This window comes from Cervus elaphus, chromosome X (assembly GCF_910594005.1).
Source record: "Cervus elaphus chromosome X, mCerEla1.1, whole genome shotgun sequence".
NCBI classification, from domain to species: Eukaryota; Metazoa; Chordata; class Mammalia; order Artiodactyla; family Cervidae; genus Cervus; species Cervus elaphus.
The window spans coordinates 99106974-99125399 of NC_057848.1; the positions used below are offsets into that span (position 1 = coordinate 99106974).

The 18426-nt window shown below is 36.2% G+C and overlaps 1 protein-coding gene across 2 annotated transcripts in view; it reads right to left on the bottom strand.

Moving 5' to 3' along the window:
- APOOL (apolipoprotein O like) overlaps positions 1-18426 on the bottom strand; it is a 99094-nt gene that overhangs the window by 46844 nt on the left and 33824 nt on the right. For both annotated transcript variants that reach the window (XM_043896462.1, XM_043896464.1), the window contains exon 2: positions 12923-13027. In XM_043896462.1, the coding sequence (XP_043752397.1) occupies positions 12923-13027 (105 nt within the window). The remainder of the gene's footprint in view (positions 1-12922; positions 13028-18426) is intronic.

The window sequence follows — 18426 nt, forward strand, 5'->3', positions numbered from 1 at the left end:
CTCCCCACAGCATGACTGTACAAGCAAACCTAAACAAGAGACCACTTGGGCCCACTTCTGTCAGGGCGGAAATTAGACACTGTAGAGACCTGCAAACAAAAGCCAAATAAACAAAGGAAACTGCTTTAGAAGTGACAGGTGCAACAGATTAAAATATCTGTCGTTAACACTGACTACACTGGAAGGGGCCTATAGGTATTGAGAAGTATAAGGTGGAAAAAGCAACTATCTGAAACTGAACTGAACACACGCTGCCCGCAACAGATCCAGAGAAATTTCTAGATATATTTTTACTATCATTATTTTTTTAATTAAAAAAAAAAAATTAAAAAAAAATTCTTTTTCTTTTCTTTTTTTTTAAAGTCCTCTACTACTCCTCTATTACTCCTTAATTTTCATTTCTATAACCCACTATAACATTGCAGAAAAAAAAAACAGCCCTACTTTTAAAGCAAACTTCATATATATTTCTTAAATTTTTTGTTTTTCTTTTTTTATTATTGTATTTTTAAAAGTCTAACGTCTACTCTAGATTTTTAATCTTTGTTTTTCAGTATTTGATATCAATTTTGGACATTTAAGAATCCAATCTTCACTACCCATTTTTACTCAGGAGTGTGATTACTGGTTTGATTACTTTCTCCCCCTTTTGACTCTGCTTTTTCTCCCCCGGATCATCTCTATTTCCTCCCTCCCCATTCTCTTCTCAATCCAATTCTGTGAATCTCTGTGGGTGTTCTGGGCTGCTGAGAACACTTAGGGAACAGAGTACTGCCTAGATCTGTCTCTCTCCTCTTGAGTCCCGCTTTTGCCCCTCCTGCTCACTTCTATCTCCTTCCTCCCTCTCCTCTTCTTCATGTAACTCTGTGAACCTCTCTGTGTGTCCCTCACTGTGGAGAATCTTTTCACCATTAACCTACAAGTTTTATTATCTGCGCTGTATGGATGGAGAAGTCTTGAGGCTAATGGAAGAATAAGACTGAAATCCAGAGGCTGGAGACTTAAACCCAAAACCTGAGAACACCAGAGAACTCCTGACTACAGGGAACATTAATTAATAAGAGATTATGCAAAAGCCTCCATACCTACACTGAAACCAACCACATTTCATGAGCCAAAAAGTTCCAGAGCAAGACATACCACACAAATTCTCCAGCAATGCAGGAACATAGCCCTGAGCGTCAATATACAGGCTACCCAAAGTCACACCAAACTCATAGACCCATCTCAAATCACTACTAGACAATCTATTGCACTCAAGAGAGAAGAAATCCAGCTCCACCCACCAGAACCCCGACGCAAGCTTCCCTAACCAGGAAACCCTAACAAGCCAATCGTCCAACCCCACCCTCTGGGAGAAACCTCCACAATAGAAAGGAACCACAGACCAACAGAATACCAAAAGGCCACCCCAAACACAGCAATCTAAATAAGATGAAAAGGCAGAGATATATAAATACCCAGCAAGTAAAGGAACATGAAAAATGCCCACCAAGCCAAACAAAAGAGGAGGAGATAGGGAATCTACCCAAAAAAGAATTTAGAATATGATAATAAAAATGATCCAAAATCTGGAAAACAAAATGGAGTTACAGATAAATAGCCTGGAGACAAGGATTGAGAAGATGCAAGAAATGTTTAACAAGACCTAGAAGAAATAAAAAAGAGTCAATGACAAATGAATAATGCAAAAAATGAGATCAAAAAAACTCTGCAGGGAATCAACAGTAGAATAACAGAGGCAGAAGATAGGATAAGTGAGGCAGAAGATAAAATGGTGGAAATAAATGAAGCAGAGAGGAAAAAAGAAAAAAAAGAATCAAAAGATATGAGGACAACCTCAGGGACCTCTGGGACAATGTGAAATGCCCCAATATTCGAATCATAGGAGTCCCAGAAGAAGAAGATAAAAAGAAAGTCCATGACAAAATACTCAAGGAGATGATAGCTGAAACCTTGCTCAAAATGGGGAAGGAAATAGTTACACAAGTCCAAGAAACCCAGAGAGTCCCAAACAGGATAAACCCAAGATAAAACACCCCAAGACCCCAAATTAACAAAGATTAAAAAAAAAGATCAAACACAAAGAACAAATATTAAAAGCAGCAAGGGAAAAACAACAAATAACACACAAGGGGATTCCCATAAGGATAACAGCTCATCTTTCAATAGAAACTCTTCAGGACAGAAGGGAATGGCAGGACATACTTAAAGTAATGAAAGAGAAAACCTAGAACCCAGATTACTGTACCTAGCAAGGATCTCATTCAGATATGAAGGAGAATTCAAAAGCTTCACAGACAAGCAAAAGCTGAGAGAATTCAGCATCACCAAACCAACTCTCCAAAAAATGCAAAAGGATCTTCTCTAGACAGGAAACACAGAAAGGTGGTATAAACGTGAACCCAAGACAACAAAGTAAATGGCAATGGGACAATACTTATCAATAATTACCTTAAATGTAAATGGGTTGGATGCCCCAACCAAAAGACAAAGACTGGCTGAATGGATACAAAAGCAAGACCCCTATATATGCTTCTACAAGAGACCCACCTCCAAACAAGGGACACATACAGAATGAAAGCGAAGGGCTGAAAAAAAAATATTTCATGCAAATGGAGACCAAAAGAAAGCAGGAGTAGCAATACTCTTATCAGTAAGATAGACTTTAAAATAAAGGCTATGAAAAGAGACAAAGAAGGACACTACATAATGATCAAAGAATCAATCCAAGAAGAAGATATAACAATTATAAATATATATGCACCCAACATAGGAGCACCACTATATGTAAGGCAAATGCTAACAAGTATGAAAGGGGAAATTAACAATAACACAATAATAGTGGGAGACTTTAATACCCCACTCACACCTATGGATAGATCAACTAAACAGAAAATTAACAAGGAAGCAAAACTTTAAATGACACAATGGATCAGCTTTACCTAATTGATGTCTATCGGACTTTCCAACACAAAACAATCAATTTCACCTTTTTCTCAAGTGCACATGGAACCTTCTCCAGAATAGATCACATCTTAGGCCATAAATCTAGCCTTAGTAAATTCCAAAAAATTGAAATCATTCCAGTCATCTTTTCTGACCACAATGCAGTAAGATTAGATCTCAATTACAGGAAAAGAAAAAAAAAACAAACTATTAAAAATTCAAACATATGGAGGCTAAATAACACGCTTCTGAATAACCAACAAATCATAGAAGAAATAAAAAAAAGAAATCAAAATATGCATAGAAACGAATGAAAATGAAAACATAACAACCCAAAACCTATGGGACACTGTAAAAGCAGTACTAAGGGGAAGGTTCATAGCAACACAATCTTACTCAAGAAACAAGAAAAATGTCAAATAAAAAACCTAACTTTACACCTAAAGCAACTAGAGAAGGAAGAAATGAAGAACCCCAGGGTTAGTAGGAAAGAAATCTTAAAAATTAGGGCAGAAATAAATGCAAAAGAAACAAGAGAGACCACAGCAAAAATCAACAAAGCTAAAAGTTGGTGTTTTGAAAAGATACGTAAAATTGACAAACTGTTAGTCAGACTCATCAAGAAACAAAGGGAGTAAAATCAAATCAACAAAATTAGAAATGAAAATGGAGAGATCACAACAGACAACACTGAAATACAAAGGATCATAAAAGACTACTACCAGCAGCTCTATGCCAATAAAATGGACAACTTGGAAGAAATGGACAAATTCTAAGAAAAGTATAACTTTCCAAAACTGAACCAGGAAGAGATAGAAGATCTTAACAGACCCATCACAAGCATGGAAATCAAAACTGTAATCAGATATCTTCCAGCAAACAAAAGCCCAGGACAAGATGGCTTCAAAGCTGAATTCTACCAAAAATTTAGAGAAGAGCTAACACCTATCTTACTCAAACTCTTCCAGAAAATTGCAGAAGAAGGTAAATTTCCAAATTCATTCTATGAGGCCACCATCACCCTAATACGAAAACAAGACAGAGATGCCACAAAAAAAGAAAACTACAGGTCAAAATCACTGATGAACATAGATGCAAAAATCCTTAACAAAATTCTAGCAAACAGAATCCAACAACGTATTAAAAAGATCATACATCATGACCAAGTGAGCTTTATCCCAGGAATGCAAGGATTCTTTAATATCCACAAATCAATCAATGTAATACACCACATTAGCAAATTGAAAGATAAAACCCATATGACTATCTCAATAGATGCAGAAAAAGCCTTTGACAAAATTCAACATCCATTTATGATAAAAACTCTCTGGAAAGCAGGAATTGAAGGAACATACCTCAACATAATAAAAGCTATATATGACAAACCCACAGCAAAAATTATCCTCAACTGAAAATTTGAAAGCATTTCCCCTAAAGTCAGGAACAAGACAAGGGTGCCCACTCTCACCACTACTATTCACCATAGTTTGGAAGAGCAGAAAAATAAATAAAAGGAATCCAGATTGGAAAAGAAGAAGTAAAAACTCTCACTGTTTGCAGATGACATGATCCTCTACATAGAAAACCGTAAAGATTCTACCAGAAAATTACTAGAGCTAATCAATGAATATAGTAAAGTTGCAGGATATAAAATTAACACACAGAAATCCCTTGCATTCCTATACACTAACAATGAGAAAACAGAAAGAGAAATTAAGGAAACAATACCATTCACCATTTCAACAACAAAAAATAAAATAAAATACTTAGGAGTATGTCTATCTAAAGAAATGAAAGACTGATATATAGAAAACTATAAAATATTGATGAAAGAAATCAAAGAGGAAACAAATAGATGGAGAAATATTCCGTGTTCATGGATTGGAAGAATCAATATTGTCAAAATGGCTATACTACCCAAAGCAATCTGTAGATTCAATGCAATCCCTATCAAGCTACCAATGGTATTTTTCACAGAACTAGAACAAATAATTTCACAACTTGTATGGAAATACCAAAAGCTTCGAATAGCCAAAGCAATCTTGAGAAAGAAGAAAGGAACTGGAGGAATCAACCTGCCTGACTTCAGGCTCTACTACAAAGCCACAGTCATCAAGACAGTATGGTACTGGCACAAAGACAGAAATATAGATCAATGGAACAAAATAGAAAGCCCAGAGATAAACCCAAATACCTATGGACACCTTATCTTTGACAAAGGAGGCAAGGATATACAATGGAAAAAAACCAACCTCTTTAGCAAGTGGTGCTGGGAAAACTGGTCAAGCACTTGTGAAAGAATGCAACTAGAACACTTTCTAATGCCATACACAAAAATAAACTCAAAATGGATTAAAGATCTAAATGTAAGATCAGAAACTATAAAACTCCTAGAGGAGAACATAGGCAAAACACTCTCCAACATGAATCACAGCAAGATCCTCTATGACCCACCTCCCAGAATATTGGAAAGAAAAGCAAAATTAAACAAATGGGACCTAATGAAACTTAAGAGCTTTTGCACAACAAAGGAAACTATAAGCAAGGTGAAAAGACAGCCCTCAGATTGGGAGAAAATAATAGCAAATGAAGCAACAAAGGATTAATCTCAAAAATATGCAAGCAACTCCTGCAGCTGAATTCCAGAAAAATAAATGACCCAATCAAAAAATGGGCCAAAGATCTAAACAGACATTTCTCCAAAGAAGACATACAGACGGCTAACAAACACATGAAGAGATGCTCAACATCACTCATTATCAGAGAAATGCAAATCAAAACCACAATGAGGTACCATTACACGCCAGTCAGAATGGGTGCTATCCAAAAGTCTACAAGCAATAAATGCTGGAGAGGGTGTGGAGAAAAGCAATAAATGCTGGAGATGGTGTGGAGAAAAGAAAAAATGGAGCCTCTTACACTGGTGGGAATGCAAACTAGTACAGCCACTATGGAGAACAGTGGGAGATTCTTTAAAAACCTGGAAATAGAACTGCCATAAGACCCAGCAATCCCACTGCTGGGCATGCACACCAAGGAAACCAGAATTGAAAGAGACATGTGTGCCCCAGTGTTCATCGCAGCACTGTTTACAATAGTACAATAGCTAAGACATGGAAGCAAACTAGATGTCCATTGGCAGACAAATGTATAAGAAAGCTGTGGTACGTATACAAAATGGAACATTACTCAGCTATTAAAAGCAACACATTTGAATCACTTCTAATGAGGTGGATGAAACTGGAGCCTATACAGAGTGAAGTAAGTCAGAAAGAAAACACTAATACAGTATATTAACGCATATATATGGAATTTAGTAAGATGGTAATGATGACCCTATATGCGAGACAGCAAAAGAGACACAGATATAAAGAACAGACTTTTGGACTCTGTGGGAGAAGGCGAGGGTGGGACAATTTGAGAGAATAGCATTGAAACATGTATATTACCATATGTGAAACAGATTGCCAGTCCAGGTTCAATGCATTAGACAGGGTGCTCAGGGCCCATGCACTGGCACAACCTTGAGGGATGGGATGGGGAGGGATGTGGGAGGGGGCTTCAGGATGGGGGACACATGTTCACCCATGACTGATTCATGTCAATGTATGGCAAAAGCCACTACAATATTGTGAAGTAATTAGCATCCAATTAAAATAAATAAATAAAAACATGGGCAAATATTTTAACAGACATTTCTCAAAAGAAGACATACAAATGTCCAACAGGTATATGAAAAGGTGTTCAACACCCATAATCATCAGGGAAGTGCAAATCAAAACCACAATGATATACCATGTCAAAACTGTTAGGATGGCAAAAGTCAAGAGATAACAAGTGTTGGCAAGAATTTGGACTAAACAGATCCCTTAAAAAATGCTGGTAGGAATGTAAGTTTGTATAGACATAATGGAAAACAAAATGGAGGTTTCTCAAAAAGTAAAAAACAGACCTACCATATGATCTGCAATCTCACTTCTGTAACTATATCCAAAGAAATTTAAATGTGGATCTTGAAGAGATATTTGTACCTCCCATGTTCCCTGCAGCATTATTCAAAGAGCCAGATATGAAAACAACCTAAATGTCAATCAGCAGATGAATGAATAAAGAAAGGTGTATTATGAGTGTGTGTGATACTGAATACTACAAATTTCATGGCTTAAAAATGTATACTTGTATGTGTGTGCATGAATGGAATATTAGGATATCCCCCATTTTTGACAACATGGCTGGGAGGGAGACACAGAAAGAGAAATATTGCACAATGTCATTTATATATAGAATCTAAAATAGACTCAAAACCAGAGGTAGAATAGTGGTTACCAGTGTGGGGTGAGGTAGAGGGAAAATGGGGAGGTGTTGGTCAAGAGTACAAAGTTTCAGTTATGTAAGAAAAAGTTCCAGAGATCCACTGTATATCATAGAGACTAGTGACTACGGTTAATAATGGTGTATTCTATATTTAACATTTGCTAAGAGGGTAGATCTTAAATGTTCTCACCACACACACACACGAGGAAAATGGTAACTATATAAGATGACAGATGTTAATTAGCTTGACTGTGCTCATTTCACAATGTATACATATGTCAAAAAATCAAGCTGTACACTTTATTTTTATTTTTATTTTTCATTAGTTGGAGGCTAATTACTTTACAACATTTCAGTGGGTTTTGTCATACATTGACATGAATCAGCCATAGAGTTACATGTATTCCCCAACCCGATCCCCCCCCCCCCACCTCCCTCTCCACCCGATTCCTCTGGGTCTTCCCAGTGCACCAGGCCCGAGCACTTGTCTCATGCATCCCACTGAATACAGAGTCCCAGAGAATAGCAAGGATAAGAAAGAAAGCCTTCTTAAATTTAAAGTGTACAGCTTGAAGGCTTTCTTACTTATCCTTGCTATTCTCTGGGACTCTGTATTCAGTTGGGTATAGCTTTTCCTTTCTCCTTTGCCTTTCAATTCTCTTCTTTCCCAGCTACTTGCAAAGCCTTCTCAGACAACCCCTGTGCCTTCTTGCATTTCTTTTTCTTTGGGATGGTTTTGGTCACTGCCTCTTGTACAATGTTCTGAACCTCCGTCCCTAGTTCCTCAAGCAATCTATCAAATCTAATAAAGACAGAAATGGTATGGATCTAACAGAAAAAAAAAAAACAGTGAAGTCACTCAGTTGTGTCTGACTCTTTGTAACCCCATAGACTGTAGCCTGCCAGGCACCTCCTTCCATGGGATTTTCCAAGCAAGAATACTGGTGTGGGTTGCCATTTTCTTCTCCAGGGGATCTTCCTGATCCAGGGATTGAACCCAGGTCTCCTGTACTGCAGGCAGACTCTTTACCACCTGAGCCACCAGAGAAGCCCATGAGAAGATATTAAGAAGAGGTGGTAAGAATGCACAGAGAAACTATGAAAAAAAAGGTCTAATGACCAAGATAACCACGATGGTGTGGTCACTCACTTAGAGCCAGACATCCTGCAATGTGAAGTCAAGTGGGCCTTGGGAAGCATTACTATGAGCAAAGCTAGTGGTGGTGATGGAATTCCAGCTGAGCTATTTAAAGTCCTAAAAGATGATGCTGTTTTAGTGCTGCACTCAATATGTCAACAAACTTGGAAAACTCAGCAGTGGCCACAGGACTGGAAAAGGTCAGTTTTCGTTCCAAACCCAAAGAAGAGCAATGCCAAAGCATGTTCAAACTACAGTGAATCTTCAGTCATTTGACATACTAGTAAGGTTATTTTCAAAATCCTTCAAGCTAGGCTTTAGTAGTATGTGAACCAAGAAGTTCCAGATGTACACACTGAACTTCAAAGAGGCAGAGGAACCAGCGATCAAATTTCCAGCATTTCTTTCCTTTCTTTTTGCTCTCTGATTGCCATGGCTAGGATTTCCAAAACACTGTTGAATAGCAGTGGTAAGAGTGGGCACCCTTTCTTGTTCCTGATTTTAGAGGATATGCTTTCAATTATTCACCATTGAGGGTAATGTTTACTGTGGGTTTGACATATATGGCTTTTATTATTCTTAGGTATGTTCCTTTTATGTCTGATTTTTGGAGATTATTTTTTTTTATCATAAATGGGTGTTGAATTTTGTCAAAGTCTTTCTCTGCATCTGTTGAGATAATCATATGGTTTTTAATCATTCAATTTGTTAATATGATGAATCACATTGATTGATTTGCAAATATTGAAGAATCCTTGCATCCCTGGAATAAAGCCCACTTGGCCATGATGTATGATCTTTTTAATATGTTGCTGGATTGTGTTTCCAAGAATTTTGTTGAAGATTTTTGCATCTATGTTCATCAGTGATATTGGCCTGTAGTTTTGGTTTTTTGTGGCATCTTTGTCTGGTTTTGGTAATAGGGTGCTGGTGGCCTCATAGAATGAGCTTAGGAGTTTGCCTTCCTCTGCAGTTTTTGGCAGAGTTTAAGATTGGTGTTAGCTCTTCTCTAAAATTTTGGTAGAATTCACCTGTGAAGCCATCTGGTCCTGGGCTTTTGGTTGTTGGAAGATTTTTGATTACAGTTTCAATGTCCATGTTTGTTATGGGTCTGTTAAGATTTTCTATTTCTTCCAGGTTCAGTTTTGGAAGGTTATACTTTTCTAAGAATTTGTCCATTTCTTCCAAGTTGTCCATTTTATTGGCATATGATTGTTCACACTAGTCTCTTATGATCCTCTGTATTTCTGTGTTGTCTGTCTGTTGTGATTTCTTCATTTTCATTTATAATTTTATTGATTTGATTCTTTTCCTGTTTTTTCTTGTTGAGTCTGGCTAATGGTTTGCCTATTTTGTTTATCTTCTCAAAGAACCAGTTTTTAGTTTGTTGGTTTTTGCTATAGCCTCCTTCGTTTCTTTTTCAGTTATTTCTGCTCTGATTTTCATGATTTCTTTAACTTTGGGGTTGTTCTGTTCTTTTTCTAGCTGCTTTAGGTATAAAAGTTCGGTTGTTTATTTGATGTTTCTGTTGTTTCTTGAGGTAGGCCTGTATTGCTAAGAATCTCCCTCTTAGCACTGCTTTTACTAAATCCCATAGGTTTTGGGTTGTCGTGTTTCATTATCATTTGTTTCTGTGCATATTTTGATTTCCTTTTTGATTTCTTCCATCCTCCGTTAGTTATTAAGAAGCATGTTGTCTAGCCTCCATATGTTTGTGTATTTTTATAGTTTTTTTTCCTATAGTTGATATGATCTTACCATTCTGTGATCAGAAAAGATGCTTGAAATGATTTCATTTTTTTTTTTTTTTTTTACAATTTACCAAGGGTAAATTCGTGGCCCAGGACATGATCTATCCTGGAGAATGTTCCATGTGCACTTGAGAAAAAGGAGAAATCCATTGTTTTTGGGTGAAATGCCCTATATATATCAATTAGACCTAACTGGTCCATTGTATCATTTAAAGGTCTGTTTCCATGCTAATTTTCTGTTTTGTTGATCTATCCACAGGTGTGAGTGGGGTATTAGAGTCCCCCACTATTAGTGTGTTACTGCTAGCATTGCCTTTCATACATGTTAGCATTTCCCTTACATATTGTGGTGATTCTATGTTGGCTGCATATATACTTACAATCGTTATATCTTCTGGGATTGATCCTGTGATCACTATGTAGTGTCCTTCTTTGTCACTTCTTTTTTTTTTTTCATTTATTTTTATCAGTTGGAGGCTACACTTCTACATAGAAAACACTAACAATACCACCAGAAAATTACTACAGCTAATCAAAGAATGTAGTAAAGTTGCAGGATATAAAATTAATACACAAAAAACCCTTGCATTCCTATACACTAACAATGAGAAAACAGAAAGAGAAATTAAGGAAACACTCCCACTCATCATGGAAATGAAAATTATAAAATACATAGCAATAAATTTACCTAAAGAAACAAAAGACCTATATATAGAAAACTATGAAACACTGATGAAAAAAATCAAAGAAGACATGAAAGGATGGAGAAATACACCATGTTTGTGGATTGGAAGAATCAATATTGTCAAAATGGCTATACTACCCAAAGCAATCTATAGATTCAATGCAATCCCTATCAAGTTACCAATGGTATTCTTCACAGAACTAGAACAAATAATTCACAATTTGTACAGAAATACAAAAAACCTCGAATAGCCAAAGTAATCTTAAGAAGAATGGAACTGGAGGAATCAACCTGCCTGACTTCAAACTATACTACAAAGCTACAGTCATCAAGACAGTATGGTACTTGAACAAAGATAGAAATATAGATCAATGAAACAAAATAGAAAGCCCAGAGATAAATCCAGGTATCTATGGACACCTCATCTTTGACAAAGGAGGCAAAAATATACAATGGAGAAAAGACAATCTCTTTAACAAGTAGTGCAGAGAAAACTGGTCAACCCTGTGTAAAAGAATGCAACTAGAACACTTTCTAACACCATACACAAAAATAAACTCAAAATGGATTAAAGATCTAAATGTAAAGCCAGAAAGTATAAAACTCATAGAAGAAAACATAGGCAGAACACTCTCCGACATAAATCACAGCAAGATCCTTTATGACCCACCTCCCAGAGTAATGGAAACAGAAAGTAAATAAATAAACAAATGGGACCTAACTAAACTTAAAAGCTTTTGGGCAACAAAGGAAACTATAAGCAAGGTGAAAAGGCAGCCTTCAGAATGGGAGAAAATAATAGAAAACATAAAAACTGACAAACAATTAATCTCCAAAATATACAAGCAGTCCATGCAGCTCAATAACAGAAAGATGCACAATACAATCAAAAAGTGGAGAAAAGAACCAAACAGATATTTCTCCAAAGAAGACATATAGATGGCAATGTGGGAGACCTGGGTTCGATTCCTGGGTTGGGAAGATCCCCAGAGAAGGGAAAGGCTACCCACTCCAGTATTCTGGCCTGGAAAATTCCATGGATTGCATAGTCCATGGAGTCACAGAGATGGACACGACTGAGTGACTTCCGCATACATACATATGTGAATAGTCCATAGCACTTAGCTGGCAACTTTGTTTAATAAGTAATTCAATTGAATTCTGTTTAAAATGTACTGGGGAACACAATAAATACCAAGTTATCTTGCTCATTCCATAACATAGTAAAGAGCACAGATTTATTTTAAAATTCAGAATATGTAAATTAAGCATTAGGGACAAATGCCAGTTTCCTATTATCCAACCTAGATTTTAAGCTTTCCAAAGATAGAAGTGCCAAGGTAGGCTTAAAAACATCATCTCACTAAGATTAATAAAAAGGAGAAAAAAGTACTGAGAGTCTGCAAGTATACAGGAGAGTAAATCTATTCTAGACTGCCAATGAAAATTAATAAAACTTTACCCATTGCTTTGTATATGCCTCACATATATAAGAGGAGCTCAGGAAATATTTTTTTTTGTTTAATGAATAAGTAAATACCACCTTTATGCATGTCGGTTTGGAAACTTACTGATATTTTTCATGCTTTCTCACCTACAATTCCATTTCTAGAGATTTATTTGAAGGAAACAGTTACATATGTACTGTAAAGATTCAGGTACAAAGTGTTTTAACAAAGCACTGATTACAATAACAAAATAATGGGAAATACACTAAATTTCCAGAATACATGAAAAATATACATTTGATAATGATGTATTCATACAACAGAATATTTATGCCACTATTAAGAATTCTGTCCAACGCCATCCAACAGTCAGTGACAGGGTCAAGATTCAAGATTATTCATTAAGAAAAATCACAAACTGCTTTTCATTGGATTTAGTATTTTAGATGTTTGGGCTAAAAATAATACAATATTTACTTTGAGACATCTTGTAACTATTTCTCTCAACTTAAAAAACATGCCTAACAAATATTTCAAAGACATTTTTGATGAATAGACTTAACAAACAAACCAACCTCACAGTTTTTACATCATATTTATGTCATACAAAATTCACAATCTTTTGTAGGCAAGTTACCTGCTCTGGTTTCACTAGCTGCTTTTTGGACTCCTCTTCTTTGGCTGCATGCACACTTATAGATGCATATATTAGACCTGCTGGCATGGTTGTCAGCTTTCCCATCTGAGAAAATACATCAAAACGCATTTTTAATTGAAAAGTTTCCCACCCTCTATTTCCTGATAAATTTGGGGGAGGCACATTTGAAGAACACCATGGGTTTCATTTAAATGTATTAAATACTCAAGCATTCCAAACAATTCATACCTTTTTAGGATATAATTCCTAAAATTCTTCTCTCATGCTAGATGGTAGAGTATTATTTTCACCAATTTGTTAACTACCTACTTCATATGGAATATAGCAATATAATAATTAGCAGGAAGAAGTGAATATAAAATTTTACAGGTGAAGTGAGATAGATTATGATATTCACTCAGTTCACAAATATTAACTGAGCAATTACTATATGCCAGACCCATTGGGAACAAAACAACAATTCTTGTTTTCATGGAGCTGACATTCTAGTGGAGTGAGACAGAAGATATACACAATACATAAATTATATGGTATATTACAATTGATAATGCTAAGGAGAAAGTAAAAAATAAGGGTGATCTGAAGTACTAGGTGATTCAGGTTGTATCTTGAAACAAAATTTATTATCACATTATTTATAAAAATAACTTCCTACCATTACAAATCTTATGCTCCTAACTAATACATTCCTTTTTAGCTATTATATTTAATGCTGATCTAAAGCCAAAAGTGACCTTTGTTTTTGATATAACTTGATTTAAATTAAGAATGCAGGAAAATTACTGGCTCTAAGAACAAAGTGCTCCAGTGTTTATTCAGTATCAAAATAATTCCTAAAGATTATACATTCAACAAGGCTAAATGAAAAACTTTCCAGGGAACAACTATTTTAAGAGCTTTATTCTTTAGATTCGAAAGGAGGGCCTGCTGAAATTGACAAAAGACATCCACAGGGAAGAGGTTTCTCTGGCTTAAACATAAGTGGAATTGTACAAGAACTGGAAGAAATACCAGCTAAAGGATTCCAGATGTTCTCGGATAACAGTGATAGTAACTGCATTTCATTTCTGACATATCTTTCCATAATTTCTCGGCAGAATAAGGGAAAGTACTGGTACTAGTAAAGCAATTTCCTGTTTAGGCATGACTCTGATTTAGATTGAGACTCCAAAAATTTACAGTAAAATTAAGACTCAAAACTAATAAAAAGAAATTGTTTTCACTGTTTTTCTACCTTCAACCTTCCCTCTAGTACATATGTCAGCATCATAGAACAATTTATCTAGTCCTGGCTTCCCGAAATACATCACTTTTGATTTCTTATACAGAGTTGGTATTTACTAATGAAATAACAAGATTTCCACTCAATATATAATGCCAGGTATCAAAAAAAAATATATATATATATATAAAAACTGATGCTGGCAAGAATGTTCTCCTATATATCTGAAAAAAACATTTTAATAAAGCTCTGAAGTGATTATTTGAATCATGTCAATTCTTACAATATTTTAAAGCTATTTTTAAAATACCTGATTAGACCTTACTTCCTAGATAGAAGAAAAAAATTTTTGAAGATGCTAATATCTGAAAAAAATTCAACAATCTATGTTCTCATTCATAGTCATTTTACTTCACATAATGGAAAAATAACACATAGGCTATAAAATAATTTCACAGGTATTACTTTATAATCCAGTGCTACAGAGTGTGGACTAATTAAACTAGTGGCCTAAACTTTTCCATATTTCAGCCCGAGAACTTGGGGCACAGTTTCCAGCCTGAAATATGAACTTTTCCATATTTCAGTCTGGGAACTTGGGGTGTAAGCCACTAATTGGTCCACAGAAGAGAATATTCTTGCCAGCATCAGTTTTAATATATATATATATTTTAAAGTTAGGGCTTCCCTTACAGTGCAGTTGGTAAAGAATCTGCCTGCAATGCAGGAGACCCCTGTCCAATTCCTGGGTCACAAAGATGTGCTAGAGAAGGGATAGGCTACCCACTCCAGTATTCTTGGGCTTCCCTTGTGGCTCAGCTGGTAAAGAATCTGTCTGCAATGCAGGAGACCTCGGTTCGATCCCTGGGTTGGAATGATCCCCCAGAGAAGAGAAAGGCTACCCACTCCAGTATTCTGGCCTGGAGAATTCCATGGACTGTATAGCCCATGGAGTCACAAAGAGTTGGACACGACTGAGCGAGTTTCACTTTCACTAAAAAGTTAAAACAGTAGTATAACCTTGAAAAATGCCCAAGTATTGATATCTTTGCTACATTTTCTACTCTGTAGGGCAGAGTCCATCCACCTTGACTTCCAGTGATAAAGCTGTATGGCATAATGGCAAAAACATAAGCTCACAAGTTGCACGACTTGGTTTTGAACTCAAGTTGTAGAGCTTACTGTCTAGGTTTGGGCAAGTTACTTAAGCTCTTTAAGAGTTATGCTGCCCAATATGGTAATTACTAGCTACACTGTTGTTCAGTTACTAAGTCATGTCTGACTCTTAGCAACTGCAGCACTCCAGGCTTCCCCGTCCTTTATTATCTCCTGGAGTTTGCTCAAACTCATGTCCATTGAGTCAATGATGCCATCCAACCATCTCATCCTCTGTGGCTCCCTTCTCCTCTTGCCCTTAATATTTCCCAACATCAGGGTCTTTTCCAATGAGTCAGCTCTTTGCATTAGGTGGCCAAAATATTGGGGCTTCAACTTCAGCATCAGTCCTTCCCATGAATATTTAAGGTTGATTTCCTTTAAGACGGAAAGGTTTAATCTCCTTGCCAGGCCAAGGGACTCTCAAGAGTTTAGTCCCAGCTCTGTTCTTAAACAACTATGTGATCTCTAGTTAAGTCACAGGCCTACGTTTCTTTATTTGTAAAAATATCTTGTGCAGATAATCTCTGAGGGCCTTAGAACTGCATTTTCCAATAGGGTAGCCAATATCCACATGTTATTTAAAATTATATCTCAATTAATGAATATTTAAAAATTAAAATTAAATTTTAATTAAAATTAAAAATTCAGTTCCTTCATCCCCCTAGCCACATTTCAAGGTCTCAATAGATACATATGACTCTAGTGGCCACCAAGTGGACAGCACAGAAACAGAACATTCCTACCATAGGGGAAAGTTTTATTGGATAGTACTGCCTTACAGTTCCAACCTTTAGGATTTTCTTATAATTCTATCAAAAAGGAGATTAAGATTTTGGTGAGATATATATACTCCTATGTTTATCACAGCATTATTTACAATGGCCAAGATATGGAAACAATCCAAAAGTCCATCCACAGATGAATGGATATAAAAGATGTGGTATACATACATGTGCATGAGTGCCTGTGTACTAAATTGCTTTGATCATGTAACCATAGGGTTACTCTTTGTAACCTTATGGACTGTAGTCCCCCAGGCTCCTCTGTCCATGGGATTCTCCAGGCAAGAATATTGGATTGGGTTGTCATGCTCTTCTCCAGGGGATCTTCCCAACCTAGGGATCAAACCTGGGTCTCTTATGTCTCCTGCATTGGCAGGCAGGTTCTTACCACTACCACTACTTGAGAAGCCCATACACGATGGAATATTATTCAGCCAAGATAAAGGAGGATATCATACCATTTTCAATGATATGGATGGACTTTGAGCATATTATATTAAGCCATATAAGTCAGATAAAGACAAGTACTGGAGAATGTCAGTTACATGTGAAATCTAAAAAAGTCAAACCTGTAAAAACCAGATAGTAAAATGATGGCTACTAAGGGATGTGGGGGAGGGGAATAAGATTGATGAGGTATAAGGGTACAAATTTGTACATAGTAAATAAGCCATAGAGATCTAAAGCACAATATAGACAATGTTGTACTATAATTACATAATTTGATAAATATTATATAACAGCAGTCACATTACAACATATACATGTATAAAAGCAACAAATAATACACCTTAAATTTACACATTACATATCAAATTTATTCAGTAAGAAACGATGATTGCTGCTTTCAAATATACGAGTTTTAACTCTAAATCCATCTATTCAGGACACATATGCTAACCTGAAAACAGCAGAAGAAAGAACTGGACACTATTTATACTACTGCAGAAGAATACAATGGCATTACATTTTTAAGAAAGTAAAATATGAAAATAGAAATTTTACCCTGTTATAGGAATGATGGTTTAAAACTATGAATCAGAAAACAGTCTCATAAAATCATGAAAACAAACCTATAAAACAGCTGACCCTGGAAGAGTGGAGAGCTTAGGGGTGCTGACCCTCCTTGCAGTCAAAAATTCATGTGTAACTTTACAGTTGGCTTTCTATATCTGTGGCTCCACACCCACAGATTCAACCAAACTGGGATCATGTAGTACTGCAGCAAGAATTTAGTGAAAAGAATATGCATATAAGTGGACCTGTGCAGTTCAAACTCATGTTGTTCACTGTATTCATTATACTTACATCTTCCCATTTTTTACACAAATAGTAGTCAAACCACTGTGCTAGATACTAGAAAAATAAACATAAAAATATATGCCCCCACTTCCCAAGCCCCATCTCCAAGGGAATTTACCATCACTTTTCTATCCTTGTCTCAGTTCACTACTCTCCCTCAGGAATTCTTTGATGTAGTTAAGCGCAACTGGTTGCTTATTTCCATGTCATAACCCCCAGGAATATCCTCTCTACTATATTTGCTTAGATATAGTACTCTTCATGTGGTCTTTCCTACCCCTCTAATTATATATTATATATATATATATAATATTTATTAATAATTATATATATAATTATTTCTAATTAGAAATAGTCAATCAAATCCAGGAAGCACAGAGAGTCCAGGCAGGATAAACCCAAAGAGGAACACACTGAGACACATAGTAATCAAACTGACAAAAATTAAAGACAAACATAAAATATTAAAAGCAACAAAGGAAAAAAAATAAAAGCAACAAAGGAAAAACAACAAATAACATACAAGGGAATTCCCATCAGGCTATCAGCTGATTACTCAACAGAAAGTCTACAAGCCACAGGGGAATGGCATGATATATTTAAAGTGATGAAAGGGAAGAACCTACAACCAAGAATACTCTACCCAGCAAGACTCTCCTTCAGATTTGATGAAGAAATCAAAAACTTTCTAGACAAGCAAAAGTTAAGAGAATTCAGCACCACCAAACCAACTTTACAACAAATGCTAAAGGAACTTCTCTAGAAAGGAAATGAGAAGGAAAAGACCTACCTCCACAAAATAAACCCAAAACAATTAAGAAAACAGTAATAGTGCCTAGTCACTGTGCCTAGTCACTCAGTCATGTCCAATTCTTTGTGACCCCATGGACTGCAACCCACCAGGCTCCTCTGTCCATGGGATTCTCCAGGCAAGAATACTGGAGTGGGTTGCCATGCCCTCCTCCAGGGGACCTTCCCAACCCAGGGGTCGAACCCAGGTCTCCCACATTGCAGGCAGA